General features: G+C 37.2%; 1 protein-coding gene across 1 annotated transcript in view; it reads right to left on the minus strand.

Annotated features, from left to right (window-relative positions):
- Psme4 (proteasome activator subunit 4) overlaps positions 1 to 22292 on the minus strand; it is a 91845-nt gene that overhangs the window by 67805 nt on the left and 1748 nt on the right. The window contains exons 2-8 of the mRNA XM_010615833.1: positions 22131 to 22247; positions 9055 to 9099; positions 6028 to 6177; positions 5334 to 5397; positions 4459 to 4533; positions 2402 to 2524; positions 588 to 680 (exon numbers count right to left, since the gene is read on the minus strand). Of these exons, the coding sequence (XP_010614135.1) occupies positions 588 to 680; positions 2402 to 2524; positions 4459 to 4533; positions 5334 to 5397; positions 6028 to 6177; positions 9055 to 9099; positions 22131 to 22247 (667 nt within the window). The remainder of the gene's footprint in view (positions 1 to 587; positions 681 to 2401; positions 2525 to 4458; positions 4534 to 5333; positions 5398 to 6027; positions 6178 to 9054; positions 9100 to 22130; positions 22248 to 22292) is intronic.

The following is a 22292-nucleotide window of genomic DNA, read 5'->3' on the forward strand; positions in this document are numbered from 1 at the left end:
AGCAGTAGACGGAACTCAATGCTCTTATTAATTATTGATAATAATGCATGAACATGAGTTTCAAATTCAACTTTTAAAAGTTTATAGCATCACATAAATTTTCCATTACATGAAAGTAATTTTAACTGACAAGAACTGACATCATAAAATTGAAAAGACTATCCTATGTTTTTTGTGGCCTTTTTTGTTTGTTTGTTCTTATTTTTTTAAGATAGAGGCTCGCCTTGTAGTTCAGGCTGGCTCTGAACTCGCTATGTAGCCCAGGCTGGTATCTTGAACTCTTGGTGATCTTTCGGCCTCAGCCTCCAGAGGGCTGGGATTACAGGTGTGCCTCACCATGGCCAGTGGTATGGCATTTCTGTTAGTGTTTTGTTGCCAAGTGCAGCATTTTGTCACTAGTTAGCACAGCAGCATTGTCTTATTTCTTTATGTCCTGCAAATGGTAACTTAATTTCAGTTTAATCACTTACATAAAGCCAAAACTTCTGATACACTGAAAGTGTTATTACACATTACACAGTAGGCAACAGTTAAGCACAACCTTATCTTTAAATGTTCAAGCATAGTGCAAAATGAACATAACTCACCAGCCAGCGCCCATTATTTGAAGGATGGTAAAATGATGTGATGCTGTTAAACAAACCAGATAAATGTTTTTGCACTAGCTTACTTGGTCCACCCTGTCCAGATAAAAGAGTAAAAAAGTCAGTTCCTACATAACACTATAAAAAATGAAGAGGTCATCAGACCCATGCCTGTACATAAATCTCTTAACATGTTTTATCTTCATCCTGCTAACAACTCAAAAGTCAAAAATAACTCTCCAATGAACTTCAAGCAAATCAATTTAAGATATTCTATTAAAAACAAGAGCAACTTACATGAGTCAAATTATAAAATTAAAAAGGTATTTTTCAACTTAGCACAAGAGTATTTTACTGCTCTGAAGTCAAATATCATGTAATTGTGCTGGGGATTTAGCTCAGTGGTTCTGCCACCTGCCTTGTAAGCGCAAGGACCCAAGTTCAATCCCTGGTGCACTCCCCAAAAAAGTAGTATGTAATTGCTAAGATTATCGTCTTAAAATAACTAGGAATTGGGCCGGGGATTTAGCACAGTGGTTCGGTGGCCTGCCTTGCAAGTACAAGGACCCGAGTTCAATCCCTGGTACCCCCCCCCCAAAAAAACTAGGAATGGTAGTATAAGGCATACAATTATTCCTTAAATGACTTAATATGTAAATTTCTCATTGCATGAAAATGGACAGAAATTCACATAAATGCATTTGAATATTTGACGATTATTTCTAAATGTTTTAAATGATCAAACTTGTTATATTGCTGGGCGTGGTGGCGCACACCTGTGATCCCAGAACTTGGGAAGCTGAGGCAGGAGGATCGCCAGCCTGGGCTACACAGTGAGATACTATCTTAAAAAGCAAAAACAAAAATCTTGTTATATCCAGCCATATTTTATCTTGAAAAAATTTTTATTTTTTAATCTATTGCCAAAACAACATATCCTGGGGGGGAAAAAGACTAGCTGTCATCTACTGTGCTGGTTAGTATCCAATTCTATGGCCCCCCAAAATAAATTTCAACTTACTGCCTACGTTAAGACAGTAAATGTCTGGTTTTTTTTTTGCTCATACTGGATATTAGAAAAAAAATGGGATAGCCTCTGCTACTTAATAATGAAATAGCAAAAACATAGGGAGCTTTGAATTTCTTGCTGTAAACTTATAAAAATCATTTAGCCTTTTCCATAAAACAGTGTCAACCAGAATAACTCAAGGCAAAAACCAAGAAGCAATGTAAAAATGATAAGACAGAAAATTGTAATACAAAGTTTTAATACAGTACTTGAAAGACAATATCAAAATCTAAACTTATACGTCTTTTCTTTCCTTCAATAACATAAATCAATCCTTTATACTTCTTCTTTCACTGAAGATAACTCTGTTGAGAAGCACTCTGTTTGGTATAATGTTTTATGGAGCATATCCAACACCTGTCTTCTAATCCTACCTTATGAAAATTCTTTCATCTATGAGTTTTGTTTCATGTTAGATATTCTAACGGGCTCAAAATTACAAACATTTAACCATATTGTTAAGTTTCATTGGTTACTAAGATTCGCAAATGGTAGATTACAACACTACATTCTATATTCAATAAACATGAACATACTATATCAGAAAATATCCAAGAATTTTAACATGAGAGAGACCCTGAGTTCAATCTTTAACACCAAAAAAAGAGGAAGAGAAGGGGGGGGGTCAAAGAAAGAAAAACTTCAAGAATCATGTAACTAAGCTAGCCACTAGGGTAGTCTTGGATTTTTACACAGTTAAGGCAAAACAAAGATGAGCTATATAAAACAAATATAATTTATTACAAACCATCATGGCGGTGACCCATATTACAGCATGCCCTATATCATAAGCATTTGTTAAAAATCTTGGAACTAATACTTGACTGCTTCCCACTGGGAGGTTCAGACTTCTCAGAATTCTTGTAAATATCTTTAGAAAGAAGAAACAAATTCACTTTTAAGTGTTATATATTAGTATTTCTAATATATTCTCATTTTATCATGGGAGATTTTCAGCAAAATTACAATTGTTAAATAATTTGCTTAATTCTTTGCAAATTACATATATAAAATTATATATTACATATATAAGAATTATAATTCTTTAAAAACCACATATTTAGGGAAGGTGGGATGGGTAGGGGAAGGGTAATAAGGGAAAAGAAAAAAATGTGAGATAATGAAAAGATGGAAATAAAGTGTTTGTAGATGGGGAGGGGAGGAGTGGGTGAAGGGAGGGCAGGGACAAGGGAAAAAAATGAGAACCAAGACCTGTTACGTAGAGGTACAAGATCCCAACAATGAATGTAACTGTACTGTATCCCTAAAATGTACCAATAAACTCAATTAAAGCTGAAAAAAATAAAAATAAAAAATAAAAACCACATATTTACTTCAGTATTTAAAAATGACAGACACGCCGGGCATGGTGGCGCACGCCTATAATCCCAGCAGACGGGAGGCTGAGGCAGGAGTATCACTGTGAATTGGAGACCAGCCTGGGCTACACAGCGAGTTCCAGGTCAGTCTCAACTACATAGTGAGACCCTGTCTCAAAAAAAACAAAAAAAAAACCCAAAAGAGAGAGACAGACAGGACACTCAGGTCAAGCACAAGAACATGAAGCAGCTGTGCCCATGTATCTCAAAACAGGCAGACGAGCTACCTAGAATCAAACGTAAAAAGGCAAATGTAGAATAGTGTCCTCAGACTTAAAATTCTTTGACCTCTTTCACATAAGTGATTTTCCTATGTTCCTATTCCATGCCAAGGATGCACAACAGCCAAAATGCAAATATCTTTAGATTACTTTCCCACTCAAACATCTGAATGTTATTTTTCCCCTAAGTACTGTATCCATTTTTCAGTAAGTCCATAATTGTATTTCATGTAAATTATATTTATATCTTCTATCATTACTGAGATGTTCAAAGATGTGAAAAAAGGCCCTCTCCTTCTTATAGTTTCTTTTTTGGGTGGTACTGGGGATCACTTAATTAGTTTCTAACAGGCAACAACAGAGGAGCACAGTACAAGCAAGACAAGCAGGCTGCTCCCAGCCCTGCTGTAATGTCAGTGCATGTCCCCACATCTTAGGAAAGCTCCGTGGGTAATTCTACTGCAGATGAAATAATACTAAAGATAATATGGTTTTATTTAATCTGGAAAAATATATTTTGTGACATAAAAAGTGGATGTCACTCTAGAGTAGCAATCAAATATAATACACAAAAATTTACTGGAAGGTATGAATCTATGCTGCCCTTAATGATCATTAGGGCTTGTTTATAGCTGTCTCCCCCAAACCGCATGCTTTTCAAGAGGTGGCTGAATCTAGAGTGTGTGACCAATTCATGGTGGGCTAGGCCGGAGGACACTAGGATTAAAGGCAGATAAAGTATTCAGAAAGAGGCCGCTAAGGTCCCTTGCTGCTTTTGCTGCTGCTGCAGCCATGAACTGTTGCCCCTCTGACACCCTGTCTTGGAGGCTGCGATTATGGACTGAAACCTCTACCAACCGTGAGCTAAATAAACCTCTCCCCCTGAACTTCGGGTGTTGGGGTATTTTTTCTCAACTACAAGAATAAAGGAACTAAGACAATGATATACTTAGTACTTTTAATTTACACACTTAAACTTATAGTTTGTGTACTGGATTAAAAAAAACTGTATTAATGACACTTTGCGTGTCCTGTTATCTTGGGAGTAACTGATCCATATCTATCTATACATTATTTATACATGTTTTTACTAATAACCAAAAAATTTGTGTGGCACCTAGCATTAGTATACAAAAAAACATATGATATAAAGTTCATGTTGATGTCAGTGCTGTTGGATATCATGTTCAAATGTTTTAAATTACCTTTGGTACATAGGGATCCCAATCTATGTACCCTATATTATCTGTAGCCAATCGAGCAAAGAGATTTACAAGTTGCTGAAAGTAAAAAGAGAGAGAGAAAGTTAAGTAGATATATCTGTTTTTTTGTTTTTCTTCAGACCGGGTCTCTCTATGCAGACCAGCTGGCCATGAACTCACTGAGTAGTCCAGCCTGGTCTCAAACTCATGGAGATCCTCCTGACTCAGCCTCACGGGGAGTGCTGGGATGATAGGCGTATGCCACCACACCCAGCAATGTATCAGTTGTTATTTTTCAATGTCATGGTCATGCCCTTTATTTATTTGTTCTTTTCAGGATTCATTAGCGCAACTTAACGTTAATACATAATTTATGGCTTAGACTTTTAACACTCTCCAAATTTAACTTTTTCTTTTTTTTTTTTTTGGTACCGGGGACTGAACTCTGGTCCTTGCACTTGGCAAGGCAGGTGATAGAACCACTGAGCTAAATCCCCGGCCCTCTCCAAATTTAATTTCTGATTTATGTTACAAATTTAAAATGAACTGCACCTGAAATGCTGCTCAAACTGAAAATGACATCATCCCCAATGCAAAACACAAAAGGAAAATGTAATCCAATATATATGAAACAAAACTGCTATGTCTTGTACCATGTAGCCATGGTACCAAATAAGTCTTATATTTCATGCATTTCACAATACATGCCTGAATTCAGACACTGATAAAACCAAAATACTATGTAAGACAAGAGTAAATAAAAATGAAAGAATTAACTGTAGCATTGTTAACAGCAATCCTTAGTAACTTTGGTTATTTATCAAATGATATACTTATCTCCAAATTTAAAAGTATAAGAGAAAAAATGGTATACTCACCCCCTCCCATTGTGGGAGATTTTGCACTGAAACCCAAAGGCCAATTAATTCATCAAACCATAGTCTGAAGAAGAAAAATGTTGTTATGAATAGCAAGTGACTACAGAAAGTGGTTCAAAGCCAGGTATCCTCTGTACTTTTTAAATCTATTGTTCTTACTGATAACTATAAAACCTAGAAAAAACAATACTTACAGTTACAAACTTAGTGGGACAAAAGTATTTGTCTGAATATTCCCTTTCCAATTATTTATGCTACAAAATGTAACCCAGCAAACATCTACTGAACTATTCATTACTGTCCATGCCAATCTAACTCCTGTTTAAAATCTCCTTCCTGTCCTGTGCCTTTCATCTTGAATGTTTTCCTGTCACTGCTGGTCCTCATAGTCTCCCTTTCTTTCTCCCCTGAAGCCCTCATTATTATTTAGCTTATTGTACAAGCATTATTCTGTTTGTTTACAATCTTATGTTCAACTGTGACAGCCTTCAAACACAAGGGTAGTAAGTTAACGAAAACAAAAACAAAAACCTTCGGCCAAGGGATTTAGCTCAGTGGTACCACTGCCTGCCTCGTGCACAAGGTCCTGAGTTCGAACCTCAGTACCCCCAAAAAACCTCTTGTTTTACCAGTTGTCACTATATCTGTATTTCCTGCTATATTCTTGCATTTGTCAAGATACATACGTACTTACTTAAAACCTTTATGATGAAGTTCTGGAGGAAGGGAGGTAGGAAGAAATATTTCAAAATAAGTGATGGCCTTTTGCATTGTTACATCAAAAGGGCACATTAAAGGCCGCCATTCTTCTAACATTTCTGCTGTTGCATCTGCTGGAAAGTATCTAATTAAAAAAAAAAAAAAAAAAAAAAGATTTTCATGTATCTGATTGTTGGGTAAAAGTAACCATGACACCAACATAATGCTGACAATAAAGTGCGAAGAGTGGGCCAAAAGCTTAACTTAAAAGGTAGGGCCCTTATTTGCCTAACATGTGTGAGGCCCTGGGTTCAAATCCTCACACAAGGCACATGGGTGTGGGGGGTTTCATAAGATATATCACACACTACAAACATTAACTCTGTCTATAATAAATTCACTTTTACAAAAATAAAACAAATAGACTAGATATGGTGGAAATGCCTGTGATCACAGCACTCAGCAGGCTGAGACAGGAGAATCCCAAGTTTGAGGTCACCCTGGGCTATATAGCAAGTTCAAGGGTAGCCAGGACTACTTAACAAGGCCCTGCCTCAAAAAACTAACTAGGGGCCAAGGATGTAGCTCAGTGGCACCACGCCGCAACTGCTTTACAAGCACAAGGTCCTGAGTTGGGTCCCTGGAACAACAACAAAATACTAAACTAAAACCCTTGTTACACTTGGGATAAATTCAGTTTTCTTGCTGGGGATTTAGCTCAGTGGTGCTGACACCTGCCTCGCGAGAGCAAGGTTCCAAGTTCGATCCCCAGTTACAAAAAAAAAAGAGTCAGTTTTCTTGCAGAGACTTTAAAATATGCTATGAAGTAGGCTGATAAAACTAAGATAAAATACAGTCACGTAAATCACCTATAAAGTTAAATACAGTGGTTGTTTTTGCTTCTTTTGTGCTATATTGTAGAAACTGAAAGAAAAACAAACAAACAAACAAACAAACAAACAAGCAAACATAAAAATCTTGCCAGCCAGGCTGGTGGCACATGCATGCAGTCCCAGGTATTCAGGAGACTGGGGCATGAAGACTGCAAGTTCGGGGCCAGCCAAAGCAACTTAGCAAGACTGTCTCAAAATAAAACTAAAAAGGACTAGGATGTAGATCAGAGCACTGTGCAAAGCCCTGGGTTCCATCGCCAATACCACAAAAAAACAAAGAATCCATTCTATATAAGGAACGGATAATCAGTGATTGAGCAAGGGAGCATTTACCCTTCCCAGACCATACAGTCCTCCTGCAGACCAGACAGGATCTGGCCCTAGAGGCTCTACTAATCTGCAGTCTTAGGAAAGAAGAGCCAGGAGTATCATGTCCCTAGGGTGGAGAGCAAGTTACAAAATTAAAAGCTCAAGTGTGTACACACTCACAAAATAAAGGTAAATGGCCAAAGAGGACATGTGTATCCCTATTAAACACACTTAAAATAAGGATCAGCAACATGTGAGAAATGTAGACTGTTCCTAAGAAAGTTTGGGAAACTCCTTCAAAACCACTCATAGGTTTGGCCTTTATGAACTTATTAATCTTATTTTATTTTTAAAGACTTGTGTTAATTTAAATAACTCACTGCTTTTTATGTGAAAAATAAAATTACATTTCTAGTAATATTTCTATTGTATCAGTTCCATGTGTAACAGGTTGGGGAAAAAAACAGGGAATGGGGAAAAAAAAGGCAAACTAAGATATACAAAGGTACATATTCCTTCTGATGAATGTGATCTTTATGTATGGCAAATATGTACTAATAAAAATAATTTTTTAAAAATTTTAAAATAAACAGTAAATTTTGTCATACCTTCAAGGATCTCATACATCAAAATTCCCCTTCCTAATTTTTCTGAATCAACTGTTATCCTAGCAACCGCAATGAAAACTTGGGAGTTCTGCGATTACTTAAGATCCCGGAAGTACTTGGTGATAATCAAGTTTCCAGTGAGCAAACAGGCCAAGTGTTTAACTGCCTAGAACAAAATGATTACTGCTCATTTGTGGATTATGGCTCAGGTTCGCATGCCAGTCACTTATTAGGGGGTACCTTATATGTGAAAACACATTGGTCCAGGACTAAATAGTAGAGTAGGTCAGTAATTGAGTCTGATTTATTTAATAACATACTGCCATAAATAAAACTCATTTAAATTATGAAAAGAGTTTTTCCATTCAAAAGGATTCATTGCATCCACAGCCATTAAAGTCTTAGATTAGCCTATAACAAGAAAATTCGGGAGGCTGAGGCAGGAGGATCGCTTTGAGTTCGAGACCAGCATGGGCTACATAGTGAGTTCCAGGACAGTTTCAACTATATAGTGAGACCCTGTCTCAAAAAACAAAACAAAACAAAACAAGAAAATAATTCAATTATCTAAAATTGGACTTTAATTAAATTCTATCTATGTTGGAGACTGAATTCAGGGCACTTGCACTGAAATACAACACCAGCTTTCTTTTTGAGATAGGGTCTCACGAAGTCACCTAAGGCTGAAATTGAACTTGCAATCCTCCTGCCAGCATGCTGGGATTACTCGGATTGATTTTTAATCTTAAGAGTATGGGGTATTTACAAGTTAAACACCCTACTAAAAGAGAACGTACCAAGAAAAATAGACCACCTTCCTGTCATTACTCACATTTTAATGCAATCTACAATGCTCTGATCTGAATAACCAATAAAACTCCAAGAAAATCTTTCAAATAAAATGTTTATATGTAAATTACGTTATTTTTTAATGCATAGTTTAAAATTTTCTAAATTTATAAATAAGGGCCAGGGATTTGGCTCAGTGGTTCTGCTGCCTGCCTTGCAAGCACAAGAGCCAAATTTGATCCCCAGTACCACAAAAAATATATAATTAATTTATAAATGATACATAAAAAGTTCAAGAGCTAAGAATGAATGTCAGTGACTAACACCATGATGTTGGAAAATATTTATTTCTTTAATTTCCTCTTCAAGGGGTAATAGAGAAGGGCACAGAAACAACAAAGTATAAACTGAGAAACTACTTACGGTCGGCAGCTTTTCACGAGTGTTTTGAGAACGTTTTCTACAGAACTGGAAGGAGGAAGAACCATTTGATAAATTAGACTCTGAAGAAATTATTTTATTTATTATTTACCTCTAATTTTATTACTATCTCTAGGACATGTTCATACACTCAGATATTATCTGTGTACATGTAATAAGAGCTAATCATTCTATTAGAACTGGAAGAACTAACAACCCAAACTCCTTACTCCACTTTTCCTCTGTTCTCATTGTGCTCATTCTCTATCATAAACAAAAGGGAAGAAAACAATATCCTGGGAAAAAAAGGACAAATCATTTCTGATATTCACAAAGTAGGTAGCAATGACAACAAAGTCAACTGCAAACAAAATAAAGGGGCATTGAGTGACTCTGAGCTGAAATTTTAAATTGTGACTACTTACAAATCTCCAAATCTCAAAAATGAGAGCAGAGTTGATTTTCCAGCAGAATTTTGATCCTGAAGCTTTCTCATGAATCTTCTTGTAATTCTTAAGTCCAGAGGTCTATTCAACTTCTCTGAAAGCTTAAGAACTAAACTATAGGGCCAGGTATTTAGCTCAATGGCACTGTGCCTGCCTCACAAATGCAAGGTCCTGAGTTCAATCCCCAATACCACACACACACACACACACACACACACACACACAAAAACCAAACAGGGCCGGGGATTTAGCTCAGCGGTTCGGTGGCCTGCCTTGCAAGTGTAAGGACCCGAGTTGAATCCCCAGTACGCCCCCTAAAAAAATACCAAACTATAAAAACTTCCAAGGAATATCTTGAAGCAAACCCAGCACAAGTATCCAATATACAACAAGACAGAAAACTGTAATTTCATTATTTGGGAGTAGAAGGAATCATCTTTTAATTTCAAACTTTCAGAGAAAAATTAACAGAATTTATGAGATGATTTCTAAATTTAAGAGAAAAAAAAAAGGTCACATAGCCAGAGCTAACACGAAGCTTTTAGGGTTGAGGACAGTCTCGCTATGTAGTTCAGGCTAGCCTCACACTCACTGAGATCCTCTTGTCTCAGATCTGAGGGCTAGGATTACAGGTATAAGCCACCACACCTAGCCATGAAGTATTTTTTCAGATAAGAAAAAGTTCTTTTTTTTTTTGAGGCAGGGTCTGACTTTGTAGTTGAGACTGACCTGGAACTCACTATGTAGCTCAGACTGGTCTTGAACTCACAGTGATCCTCCCTCCTGTCTCAGCCTCCTGAGTGCTGGGATTAAAGGCGTGTGGCCACCACGCCCGGCTAAGAAAGAAGTTCTTTCTCTCCCCACAAAAAGCTAAGCAAATTCAGAAATACAGTTTAGAGAACATCTAATTTTGTCCAGAAAAAAGGGAAATTCCAACTTTATCTAAAGCACCCTGAAGATCATGGCTGTGATTTTCACTTCAAGTATTTCTGAAGTGCTTATAACAGGGCTGTCTATTCATTCATTTATACATATTTATATAAATCCATTACATTAAATTTTCAGTATATATTTTCTAACAAGGAAACAAACAACATAGATCCTGACTCATCTTTTGGCAGGAGTTACTGGGGAATGAAATCAGGACCTTAACACTGAGCTACATTCCCACCCTTTTTAAATGGTTTATTTGGAGGCAAGGTCTTGCTAAGTGGCTTGCAATCAATCCTCCTGCCTCAGCCTCCCAGAGTAGAAGAATTACAGGTGTGAGCCACTGTGCTGTTTTGGGTCTTCATTTAGTTTGGATTGAAGAACCATCTGGTAACAAATTATAGAATTAATAGGCAAGTTTTAAAGAGCCACCTAGTTTTTTAAACTAAGCAAAGGATCAATTTAAATGCAAGCTTTAAAAAGGTATCCTAAATGGTAAATTATCTTTCCAAACAAATGAACAGAAGACACATAATTTAGTACTTCTTAATATTTCTGTTCATGGTAACATTAATTTCACTGGTTTTATGGCAACTTGGAGAGATGGTATTACACAAAAAACCTGCTGCTTCTACTAACTCCCTTAAATCAACAAACTTTCACATTCTGTCAGAAACAGTTGTAGAAAGCAAGTTATAAAAGGTTCTATAGCTGCATGCTTGCTTTCCTCTTCTTCAGACAAAAGTTAACTATAACACTTGATAGTGTCATTTCACTTGGGACAAGGACTAGCATATGTCCAAATGCAATCAGTTCATCTAAAGGCGATTTCCACCCCTTCTTTCACATAAGGCCTGTGCCACTGGATTTATATTCTTTATACAGGAAAGGGTACAATCTCTCTAACCTGTGATATCTGTATAGTGACCTTTTGTGACTCTTGTAATCTCTCAAGATGAAAGGAATAATGTTTCTGTTTAAAAATAAATAAAAGGTTAAGGCTAGATACTACTAGTCTATATTTCACTAAATTTCTTTTTCTTTTTTGGTTGAATTTTTTTTTTCCTCTCATTGAGTTTATTGGTACATTTTAGGTATACAGTACAGTTACATTTATCATTGGGATCTTGTACCTTTACACAACAGGTCTTGGTTCTCATTTTTTCCCCATATCCCTGCAGATGAATGCTTTGAGACAGGGTTTCATTAAGCAGTTTAGGATAGCCTTGAACTTGTGATGACCTTCCTGCCTCAGCTTCCCGAGTGCTAGGATCACAGGTATGCACCATCATCTCCAGCTTATATTTCACTAATTTTTAGAGGGAATGAATAACCAATATATACCTTCCAACTGTAAAAATTTATGACACTGAAGTGTTATCTAATTATTCAAAACACTTCTTTAAAAATTTTAAACAGAAGATAAACCAAGTGACTAAGCTTTGGGTAGAATTCCTTTCCTTTTCTTTTTTGGTACCAGGGATTGAACTCAGAACCTTGTGCAGTGGCACCACTAAGCCGGAACCCCTACACACACACACTGAGTAGATTTTCTCATACCCTACTTCCTCTTAGAAATGGCATACTTCTAAAGTTGAAAAAAAAGCAATAGAAAACATATAGTGCTTCAGTCTGTGCTTAGAGGAAACATCTGAATTTGAACACCAATTCTGCTTACTTCTCCATGCAATGTTAATAGCTCAGTTTTTTCACCAGTATGAACAATAATACCTACCTCGTATAAAGTGGTTACAAAAATTAAATCAGATAACACACATAAAGTCAGGAAGTGCCATGGATTTAGCTCAGTGGCACTGCGCCAGCTTTGCCATTACAAAGTCCTGAGTTCAATCCCCAGTGATGAAAAAAAAAAAGTCATTAAGTGGCCCATATTAAGAACAACAAATGGTAACAAATGCAAGCTTTAAGCAAAGTTGTACTTTTCAATTTACACAATAAATGAAATTTTGTGCTACTTTTGCTTTAACACTGATTCTACTGCCTGACTACTACTAGGACTTAAGAAATCACATTAAAATAGGAAGCTTCACCTTTAACAGTCCCTTTACCTGAGTTCTCCCAGTTCTTAAGCTCTTGTTCCAGTTTGAAACAATAACTCCACATGAGTTTTCCTCCAAACCTCTATTTCCTTAGGACATATCTCATATGGACACTAATACAGTAAATGTCACATATGTAGCAGAAATCTGAGTAAAGCCAGCATGGCCTTAGCTTCCAGTTACTGACAGAGTGGACACAGAGAAACTTGGGAGTTTATGTCTCCAGTTTTCTTGGTTTTATTAAGTTAACAGGATGATATTCTCACTTCTAAACCACAGAAATGTTCAGTGTAAATGATATGGTCAAGCTGAGAATAACCTGGATTGCTCATAGCTAGAAACACTTATAGATTCACTTGAACTATAATTTGATTTTAGAACAATTAATTGTATTTGCTTTTTAATAAATGACCTTGGAAACTGTAACAATGGCACACTCACTATCTACTGCCTATCTACCTGCCAAAATATCCTCAAAATTTAATGGTGACTGTTACACCTATTTTTCCTTAAGTATGTGCCAAACACTTCACACAGAAAAGTCAATTTTACCTTCTTTCTCTAAATCTAAACAAATATCATCAGTCAAAAAATTTCCATCTCCCAGAAGCTGCCAAAATCCAAGTAATCATGCAGATGATGGAACCAATGACAAATGTGCCAGACTCCTTTTACTGGGATCCACCAGACTGACCTTGTAAAGAAAGTTCTTAACTGCTAACCTACAATATGACTTCTATCTGAGGCCCACTAGATTAGCTCTTTGGAGAGGGCCCCAGACTGCAGCCTCCCTTAATCGGCCCTTCTCAGCTCCAAGCAGTTAAATGGAAATTTCGTCCCTTCTCCCCTAACTGCAGTTACAGATACTTCTTCAGAGGGGTGAATGATATATAGACAGCAAAATTAGGTAGAAATTTTATAGGCAGTCAGACAGGGCTGGGCCCTGGAAGTTAATACAGAGGATGAGAACACAAGGAAGCTGTGCGTGAAGTCACACATCCAAGATTAAAGTCACAAAGGCCAAATCTGCATACAGCCCTAAGGCAACAGAAGCTTTGAGATTACTGGTAGGGCCCTTTTGGGCTTTCCCCTATAGATAAGGCCTTATGTCACTGAGGGTGGGCCATCCTCCTCTACCCACTAAGTGTAAGACCACTGAGACCCTTACTACTAGGACTAAGAAAATTTAAGACTACAGATTATCGACCAAGGTTAATGATGCCATCTGTGTACCTGTTACTACTGGGTCAATATTACCTAAGTGATTATACTCGTAATCTTACTGTTTGATTGTAGTTTTTACCCACATTGTACCCACCCCTCCCGACTTTGCTCTATAAAGTTACTTGGTTTGTTGTTTGTTTTGTTTCTTGAGACAGTGTCTCCCTTTGTAGTTCAGGCTGGCCCTGAACTCACTATGTAGCCCAAGCTGGCCTCAAACTTGGAGGCAATCCTCCTGCCAAGTGCTAGGACCACCACACCCAGCTAAAACTACTTTTAAGTAGGCTCCTTGACAACCAATTTGGAACCCTTCCTGTCTCTCAGGAGATATTATTATTTCCCATTCCTATCACCCAATAAATTTTCCTACTCTTTTTTTTTTGTACTGAGGATCAAACTCAGGACCTTGTGTTTGCAAAGCAGGCAACAGAACCACTGTGCTAAATCCCCAGCCCAAATTTTGCTACTCTTAAAATATTTTTTTCATCTACTAGAATCTCTCCAAATCTGGTACTGTTCAGTTAAGTTAGCAAGTAGTAGTCTTTAATGGCCACTGCATTCAAAATTTTGGTCAAGATAATTTCTCCAGGGGGGATTACTGGTGTGTGCCTGTAATCCCAGCACTTGGGAGGCTAAGGCAGGAGGATCGCTGTGGTGCTTGAACTACATAGTAAGACAAAGATAATATCTTCAAAAGGAAAGCTACAGTTGGAAGTGGTAGCACGTGTCTACTAATTGGAAGGCTGTTGGAAGGCTGGGGCAGGAGGATCTCAGGAGTGTAAATTCAAGGCCAGTCTGGATAGCTGGTGTACATAAAAAAATTTTTTTTTAAATTTAAAAAGCTAGAGGTATAGCTCAGTGATACCAATATCCCTGAATTCAATCCCAGGTACAGTCAAAAAAAAAAAAAAAAGGTATAAAGTGCAACATGGTCCTTGATAACATTAGCACTGGGTTTTCATTAAAATTAAAGGAAAAATAAGGTCAATGTTGTGGTACATGCCTGTAATTCTCACACTCTAGGAGTCTGAGGCAAAAGGATTACAAGGTCAAGCCAAACTTGGGTAACACAGTGAGACACCATCTCAAAATAAAACAGGGTTAGGGGATGCAGCTTAGTGTAAAGGCCTTTGGTTCAATCCTCAGGATGGCCAAAAAAGAAAAAAAAAAAAAAAGTGTAGAAACTGTGGCAAATGTTAAGATATTTTAAAAATCCTCACCATCCATAAAAAGAATGCATAACTACTTTAAATGATGACAAATTTTATCAATCTGAACTTTTTAAAACTGCTTTAAAAATCAGTTTTAAAAATGATCATCCTACCACAGACATTTGGCAGAAATATGAAAAAATCATCAACAAAAATCATTTACTTTATTCTCTAAGCAAAAGTAGAGTATTTTAAAAAGCAAACAGAATGTTCCCCAAATGCTGTATTAAAATAACTGAAAAAACAATATTAATAATGTTAAAAAATAATAATAATGTTCAGGTCCTTGAAGAAACCAATCACTTATCTATTACATTTTGAAGCCAGGGGCCAGGGATTTAGCTCAGCGGCACCATGCCTGCCTTGTAAACTCAAGGTCCTGAGTTCAATCCCTGGTACCAAAAAAAAAAAAAAAAAAATTTTTTTTTTTTTTTTTTTTTTTTTTTTTTTTTTGAGACAGGGTCTCACTATGTAGTTGACACTGCCCTGGAACTCACTATGTAGGCCAGGCTGGTCTCGAACTTATAGCGATCCTCCTGCCTCAGCCTCCCGAGTGCTGGGATTACAGATGTGTAACCAGTAATCACTGAGTTGCTGGTATAACTTCAGCTCAGAAATGAGACATATACCAAGAAATTCAAACAAGAGATCATTTGCATGTGGAGAACAATGGAGTAAATTCAGGAAGTCTCTATAGCAAGGCTCATATAAAGCTAAATGCTCAAAAATCAACCAGTGGTAAAGTATCCAGGAAACACCGGCTACTAAAACCACTCCAAAAAAAACATACCTAAGAATGCTCTCTACCAAAGAGGTAAAGAAACCTCACCTAACAGATCTAACACTGTGGAATTCTGAAATCTGATGTTATTTGAAGTCTACTGAAATTCTGACTTGCAAACTCCTCCAGCATCAAGCAATTGTTCAGAGGGGCCAGGGATTTGGCTTAGTGGTTCCACTGCCTGCCTCACAAGCACAAGGGCCTGAGTTAAATCCCCAGTACACTAAAAAAAAAAAATTTGCTCAGAACTTCAAACCACCTCTGAGATCCCAGCGATCAGCTACTGACACTTTGCAAGGGCCGAGTAAGTCATAGCTGGTGATCCTTTTTAAAGACATGGGGAGCCGGGAGTGGTGGCTGAGGCAGGAGGATCACTGTGAGTTTGAGACCAACCTGGTCTACACAGTGAGTTCCAGAGCAGTCTGAACTACATAGTGAGGCCCTGTCTCAATCAGTTAATCAATCAATCAAAAAAATAAAAAAAAAAGAAAGATATGGGGGTCGGGTATTTAGCTCAGTGGTTTCAGCACCTGCCTTGCAAGTGCAAGGTCCTGAGTTTGATTCCCCAGTATCAAAAATACATAAATAAATAAAGACAGGGCCTTGCTATATATAGTTCAGGCTGGTTTTCAGCATACTATGTAGTGCAGGCTGGCCTCAAACCCACAGGCATCCTTCCTGCCTTAGCCTCTGGAGTGCTGGGATCACAGGCATGAGCCACCAATCCTGGTTTGTCAGTCTTTTTGAAAGCACCAACCTATGTGCTATCTGTGTCATCTACATAACAATTATGCCAAAAGATACTGAATTAGCTGACATGCAGCAGGTATAAAGAATGTGCTTGGGCTGGGGATTTTAGCTCAGCAGTTCTGCCACCTGCCTGGAAAGTGCAAGGACCCAAGTTCAATCCCCAGTATCAAAAAAAAAAAAAAAAAAAAAAAAAGAATGTACATTTCAAATTTTTCTTCTTCTTGTTACTAGTACTTCTGAGGACTGGGTATTTTTTCCATGGGGTCAAAAGTACTTATGCAAGCATATGACTATAAGTGGAATAACTGATAAAAATCATGTATTGGTAATTCCTCTGTTTTCATTTGTGAATAATTTAATAAAAAGGTTGGAATGTAAAGCATAAGTCAAAATGTTTCGGTAAACAAGTTTCATCAATTCAATTTTGCAACAATTATAAATAAACCTGCTGAAATTTTGGACAATGCTAGCATTTGGATTTGTAAACAAGTAAGTTTCTTACTGATGGCATTTGTAGCATTTTATTCACATAATAAAGTCCATGCATTTACAATGCTTTTCTAACTGTGTTGTCCTACATCCAAATACATATTTGGGGAGGGAAGTTACTGGGGATTGAACCCAGGGCCTTGACACTGAGCTACATCTATATCCTCAGCCTTTTATTTTAAAACAGGGTCTCGCTAAATTGCTAAACTGCCCCAGGTTGGGCTTGATTTGTAATCCTTCTGCCTCAGGCTCCCAGAGAACAGGGATTACAGATATGTCACCACACCCAGCTCACAAGCACAGAGTTTTTAACATTATCTATCCTCTTTGCTGTTTCTGTGAGCTTCTAAATTACACTATTTTTTAAAGTACTAGAAAAGGAAAATAAAAAATTTCTCTAGAGACATATATTAATGTAAAAAGTATAATCCTATGAGATACCTTCAAAATATGCATATAAAACATTTTAAAAGCACAAGCCCTGAGTTCAATCCCCAGTACCAAAAACAAACAAAAAAAAATTTGCCAGGCGTGGTGGCCCACGCCTGTAATCCCAGCGCTTGGGAGGCTGAGGCAGGAGGATCACTGTGAGTTCAAGACCAGCCTGGGCTACATAGTGAGTTCCAGGGCAGTGTCAACTACATAGTAAAAACAAAACAAAAAAAAATTAAAAAGCTGGGTATGGTGGTACACACCTGTAATTCTAGCACTTGGGAGGCAGAAGCAGGGGGACTGCCACAAGTTCAAGGCCAGCCTAAACTGTATAGGGAGATCCTGTCTCAAAAATTTAAAAAATCTGGTTGACCTGGTCGTGCATATATGTGATCCCAGGGGAGGTAGAGGCAGAAGGATCACGCAAAGTTGGAGACTAGTCTGGGCTACATAGTGAGACTACTGTCTCAAAAAACAAAACAAAAGATCAAAAACTGAATTAAAAGCTAGGCATGATGGTACACACCTGTAACCCATAGTTTATGTCCAACCTAGGCTACATAGTGAGTTCAAGGCTGGCCTGAAGTACAGTGAAACCCTGTCTTGTAAACAAACAGTAAATGAGTTACCTTCTTTCCCTGAAAATAAAACCTAGCTAGAAAATAATCAGACTTGAAAACTAAAGATCAAAAAGACATCCCCAATCAGCCCATCCTCGCCTTACCTGTCATCACTATTTTCTTGCTCCCTGGCTACTCCATAATGCAGGTAAGGCAAGAATAGGCTAAGTGAGACTAGCATGTTTTTTTTTTGTTTTTTGGTACCAGTAATTGAACTCGGGGCCTTATCCTTGCCAGACAGACACTGCCCTGCTGAGCTATATCACCAGCCCAGGACTGCTATTTTTGATCGTAGTGTTTTGTTTTGGTGCTGGGGATCAAACTCAGGACCTTGCACTTGCAAGGTAGGTGCGGTGCTATTGAGCTAAATCCCTGGCCCTTTGATCTCTTAGTTTTTAAGGCTGATTATTTTCTAGCTAAGTCTTATTTCTGAGGTAATATGGTATCTGGGCTCAAATTACTCTTCGTGAAAATACCTATATAATAAACTGAGAATACTGGTGCATACCTTTAATTCCAACATTATGAAAGGCTGGGGCAGGAAGATCCCAAATTCAAACCCAACCTAGGCAACATAGCAAGGCCCTGTGTGTGAAAGTCCTGGATTTAATCCACAGTAATCACACAAAAAAGTCTTTACACTCAAACAGTCCAAAAAAACTAACTTAGTGGTGACAGAGTAAGTATTTATACACTCAGCAATTCAATTATGAGTTTGTTTGGGCACTGTGTATGACACTGGCACAACTGTCCACATTTTATTTAGTAGGGTGTGCTCTATGCTATCTATATTTGTGATTTGCAACATGTTAATCCAAGTGTGAGACATTATTCTCTGACATAAAACCATGCTGAGTCACATGCAAAAAAAAAAAAAAGTCACATGCTAGTCTTATGAAGTAAACTATAATTAACTCTTACACTGTAAATGTCAAGTTCACAATTTCCAATTTTGTTTTTCCTACTGAATTAAGAACTCTATAAATTTTTCTCCAGTAGAAAGTATAAAACATGAGGGCTGGGGATTTAGCTTAGTGGTTCCACCGCTTGCCTTGCAAATGCAAGGTCCTGAGTTTGATCTCTGGTACCCCCACCAAAAAAAATCACTCAATACAGCTTCCTTTCAAAAGGAATATATCTATCTATCTATGGATATAGGTAGGTAGGTAGATACACAGATAAGACAGACAGACAGATAGATACATCTGCATGACAAATGAAGAACATTAGGGAAAGTGAATAAAGAATTACAGTCCTAAAAAATGATTTAAGTATCCTTTTGGGGGGCAGTATTGGGATCAAACCCAGCACTTGCACATATAAGCATGCACTCTACTTCTGAGCTACCTCTCTGGCCCATGGATTTAACTATTTATTTAAGTGTCACAACTGGGAAGAACTCCATTAACTGTTAGTGTGAAAAACCAGTTAAATATGCTGCAATTCACAGAACCACGTTGTAATACTTTTTCTTCTGGTACCAGAGATCGAACTCCGGCCCTTGCACTTGCAAGGCAGGAGCTGGAACCACTGAGCTAAATCCCTGGCCTGTTGTAATACTTTCAAATGTCCCACTGGACAGTTACAAAAGTTAAAAAAAAAAAAAAAAAATCAACCTAAAAGTTACTGTTTTAAACATATTTTTTGCAGTTTTAGTAGATATTACTAAAACTATGTCAGTAGGTACACTACTGACATATAAACTAAGATTACTTAACTAACAATTGAAAAGTGTTTTAATAGCCTTAGGATCAAGGATCATTAAATTGGCAATTAGTAGAGACAAACATGAGGATGTCACAGAATTTTGTTAATTATTAAATTAATTTCACATTATTACCATCCTTTGTTGCTAAGGCAGAAAAAAGTACTTTATGCTATAAAAATTATTTATGAGTATTATTTGGCATTGCTTGCTAGTTTTCAATCTTACTGATTCTCTCTCCAGAAATCTACTGCATAAATTCCCTATGCCCTCAAATGTTATTTCTTTTCCCTATTTAACTCTTGCCTCTATTGCTTCCACAAGTATTAAATCTAGGCTGTTTTTTGAGACAGAGGCTCACTATGTAGTCTAGGATGGCCTTGAAATTGCTGCAATCCTCCTGCTTTAGCCTCCTGAGGGCTGGGATTACAGGCGGGAGTGGGCCACCACACCCAGCTGAAACTTTGTTTTATAATAATTTGCTATTACTTCACTTGTCAGGTTAATGTATTATTTATATTTATTTTGGTCACCCAGTGTAGTTAATGAGTAGGTTACATTACTATTACTAACATTATTATTATTATTGTTTTTTGACGTTGTAGATTGAACAAGGGACTTGCACATGCTAAACATGCACTCTACACTGAGTTACACCTCCCAACCAGTTATATTATTTCTAAGTTTTATTTTACAATTACAAATACAAAAAAAAGTGCTGGAAAAGAGTCCAGAGTCCTTGATTTAAACCAAGAGCAAAGATGATGAGATACTTCAGCAAGTAAACATGATATTAAAATTAAGGGCCAGAACATGATTAGTATTAACGAAAAATTTTCAGGCCAACATCTGGTATTACTGAAGTGAAAAGCAACAGATATACATCAATGACTTTATGATAAGTGGCCGTCTTTGCAAAGGTACACCTGTACATGGCTTAGTTATGAAGATGCAAGAAAACGACCCAAGATGGACCGGGTGGCACAGGCCTATTAATTCTAGCAATCTGGGAAGCTGAGGCAGGAAGACCACAAATCTACAAAATTTTGATGCTAGTCTTAAATGTTAAAAAAAAATGTTAAAGGCTTATTCAAACCCAATCCATCCCAAGCCAGGTGTGGTGGTGTATGCCTGCATTCCCAGCACTCAAGATGCTGAAGCAGGAGGCCAGCCACGGGTTTGAGGCCAGCCTGGGCTACGCAGTGACTTCAAGGCCACCTGAACTGCATAGCGAGACACAAATAAAAAAACAAAAATACAATCTATCCCATGCTACCAGCAGTAGAATTCTGAGTTTTCACAACCACAAAAAATTGTAAAAGCATATTTGCACATTGTACCATTTGTTTTCATTACGAATTTTTACTATTGATATGGTTGACTTGCTCATCCTTGTTTTAAGAACATGACACCATCAGGAAATAAAAGGCTTCTGACTACTTCCCACTTGTGACCAAAAACCAATTAGGGCCTAAGTTCAGGAACACCTAAATCACTTTTTAAACCCTTTCCATTTGTATCTTTTCACTTTTCACCACTTGTCTATAACCTGATAATTTTTTAAAGTGAGCCATCTGTAATCATACTAAAAACATTTATTGTAAGGAACACAGATTGTTGATCTAAGTTAAAGTCATTATAGATTAAACAATGGAACAGAGGAGGCCACAGAAAACAATGAAGTAATGTCAACATGTATAAGACTATATAAATAAATCTTTAGGGTTAATTAATAAGAGAAAAATAATACAAGTTTTAAAATGGCATTCTTTAGAAAAAGAATACCTAACTATATGACGACTAACTCTACACAATGACAGGAAACAGCTTTTAAAAAGTGAAAATTAGCCATACATAGTGGTGCATGCCTGTAATCTCAGTACTTGGGAGGCTGTGGCAGGAGGATCGCCATGAGTTTGAGGCCAGGCAGGACTACATAGTGAGTTCAAGGCCCACCTGAACAAAAAAATTAAGCTGATTCAATATATTTATGTGATTAAACATATTTAAGAGCATTTTAGGCCAAATATGCTGAGACTGAAAAAAATTAAGATCTAGTATACAAATAGATAAAACCACTGTTAACAAAACAAAATGTCTGAAATCACTATTAACTTGAATTATACTGTATTTTACATTCAAAATAAAATACAGACCTACAAAAATAATGTCTTGAAGGTTCAGGATATATGTGAAAGAAGCCAATAATCAGTAGGCACTTTAGTTCTAAACTTTATCGGGCCACAACCTACACCAAGGCCTGTGCTCTGGATTATTCTATGCTCTAAAATCAATCACTGAAACAGATACGGATACTATTCTTAGTAGATAGTGTGCTGTGAATCTCCTCAAACAATCCAGTATTTTTCAGTCAAGTTCAGTTCCCTGAAAGCCCAGCTAAAAAACAAAGAAATACTTTAAAAGAAACACTTACTTAGGAAACCAACTGAGTCCCAGGTGCTCTGCCTTGGAATATAATATTCTTTCCACCATGTCATAAAGCGGTCTCCAAGGTAACTCCAAATCATCCCTTGAAAGAAGTTCCTTCTTCCTGATTAAAAAAAAAAAAAAAAAAAAAAAAAAAAAAAAAAAAAAA

The sequence above is a fragment of the Fukomys damarensis genome, unplaced genomic scaffold (assembly GCF_012274545.1).
Source record: "Fukomys damarensis isolate Sample0158 unplaced genomic scaffold, DMR_v1.0_HiC HiC_scaffold_2, whole genome shotgun sequence".
NCBI classification, from domain to species: domain Eukaryota; kingdom Metazoa; phylum Chordata; class Mammalia; order Rodentia; family Bathyergidae; genus Fukomys; species Fukomys damarensis.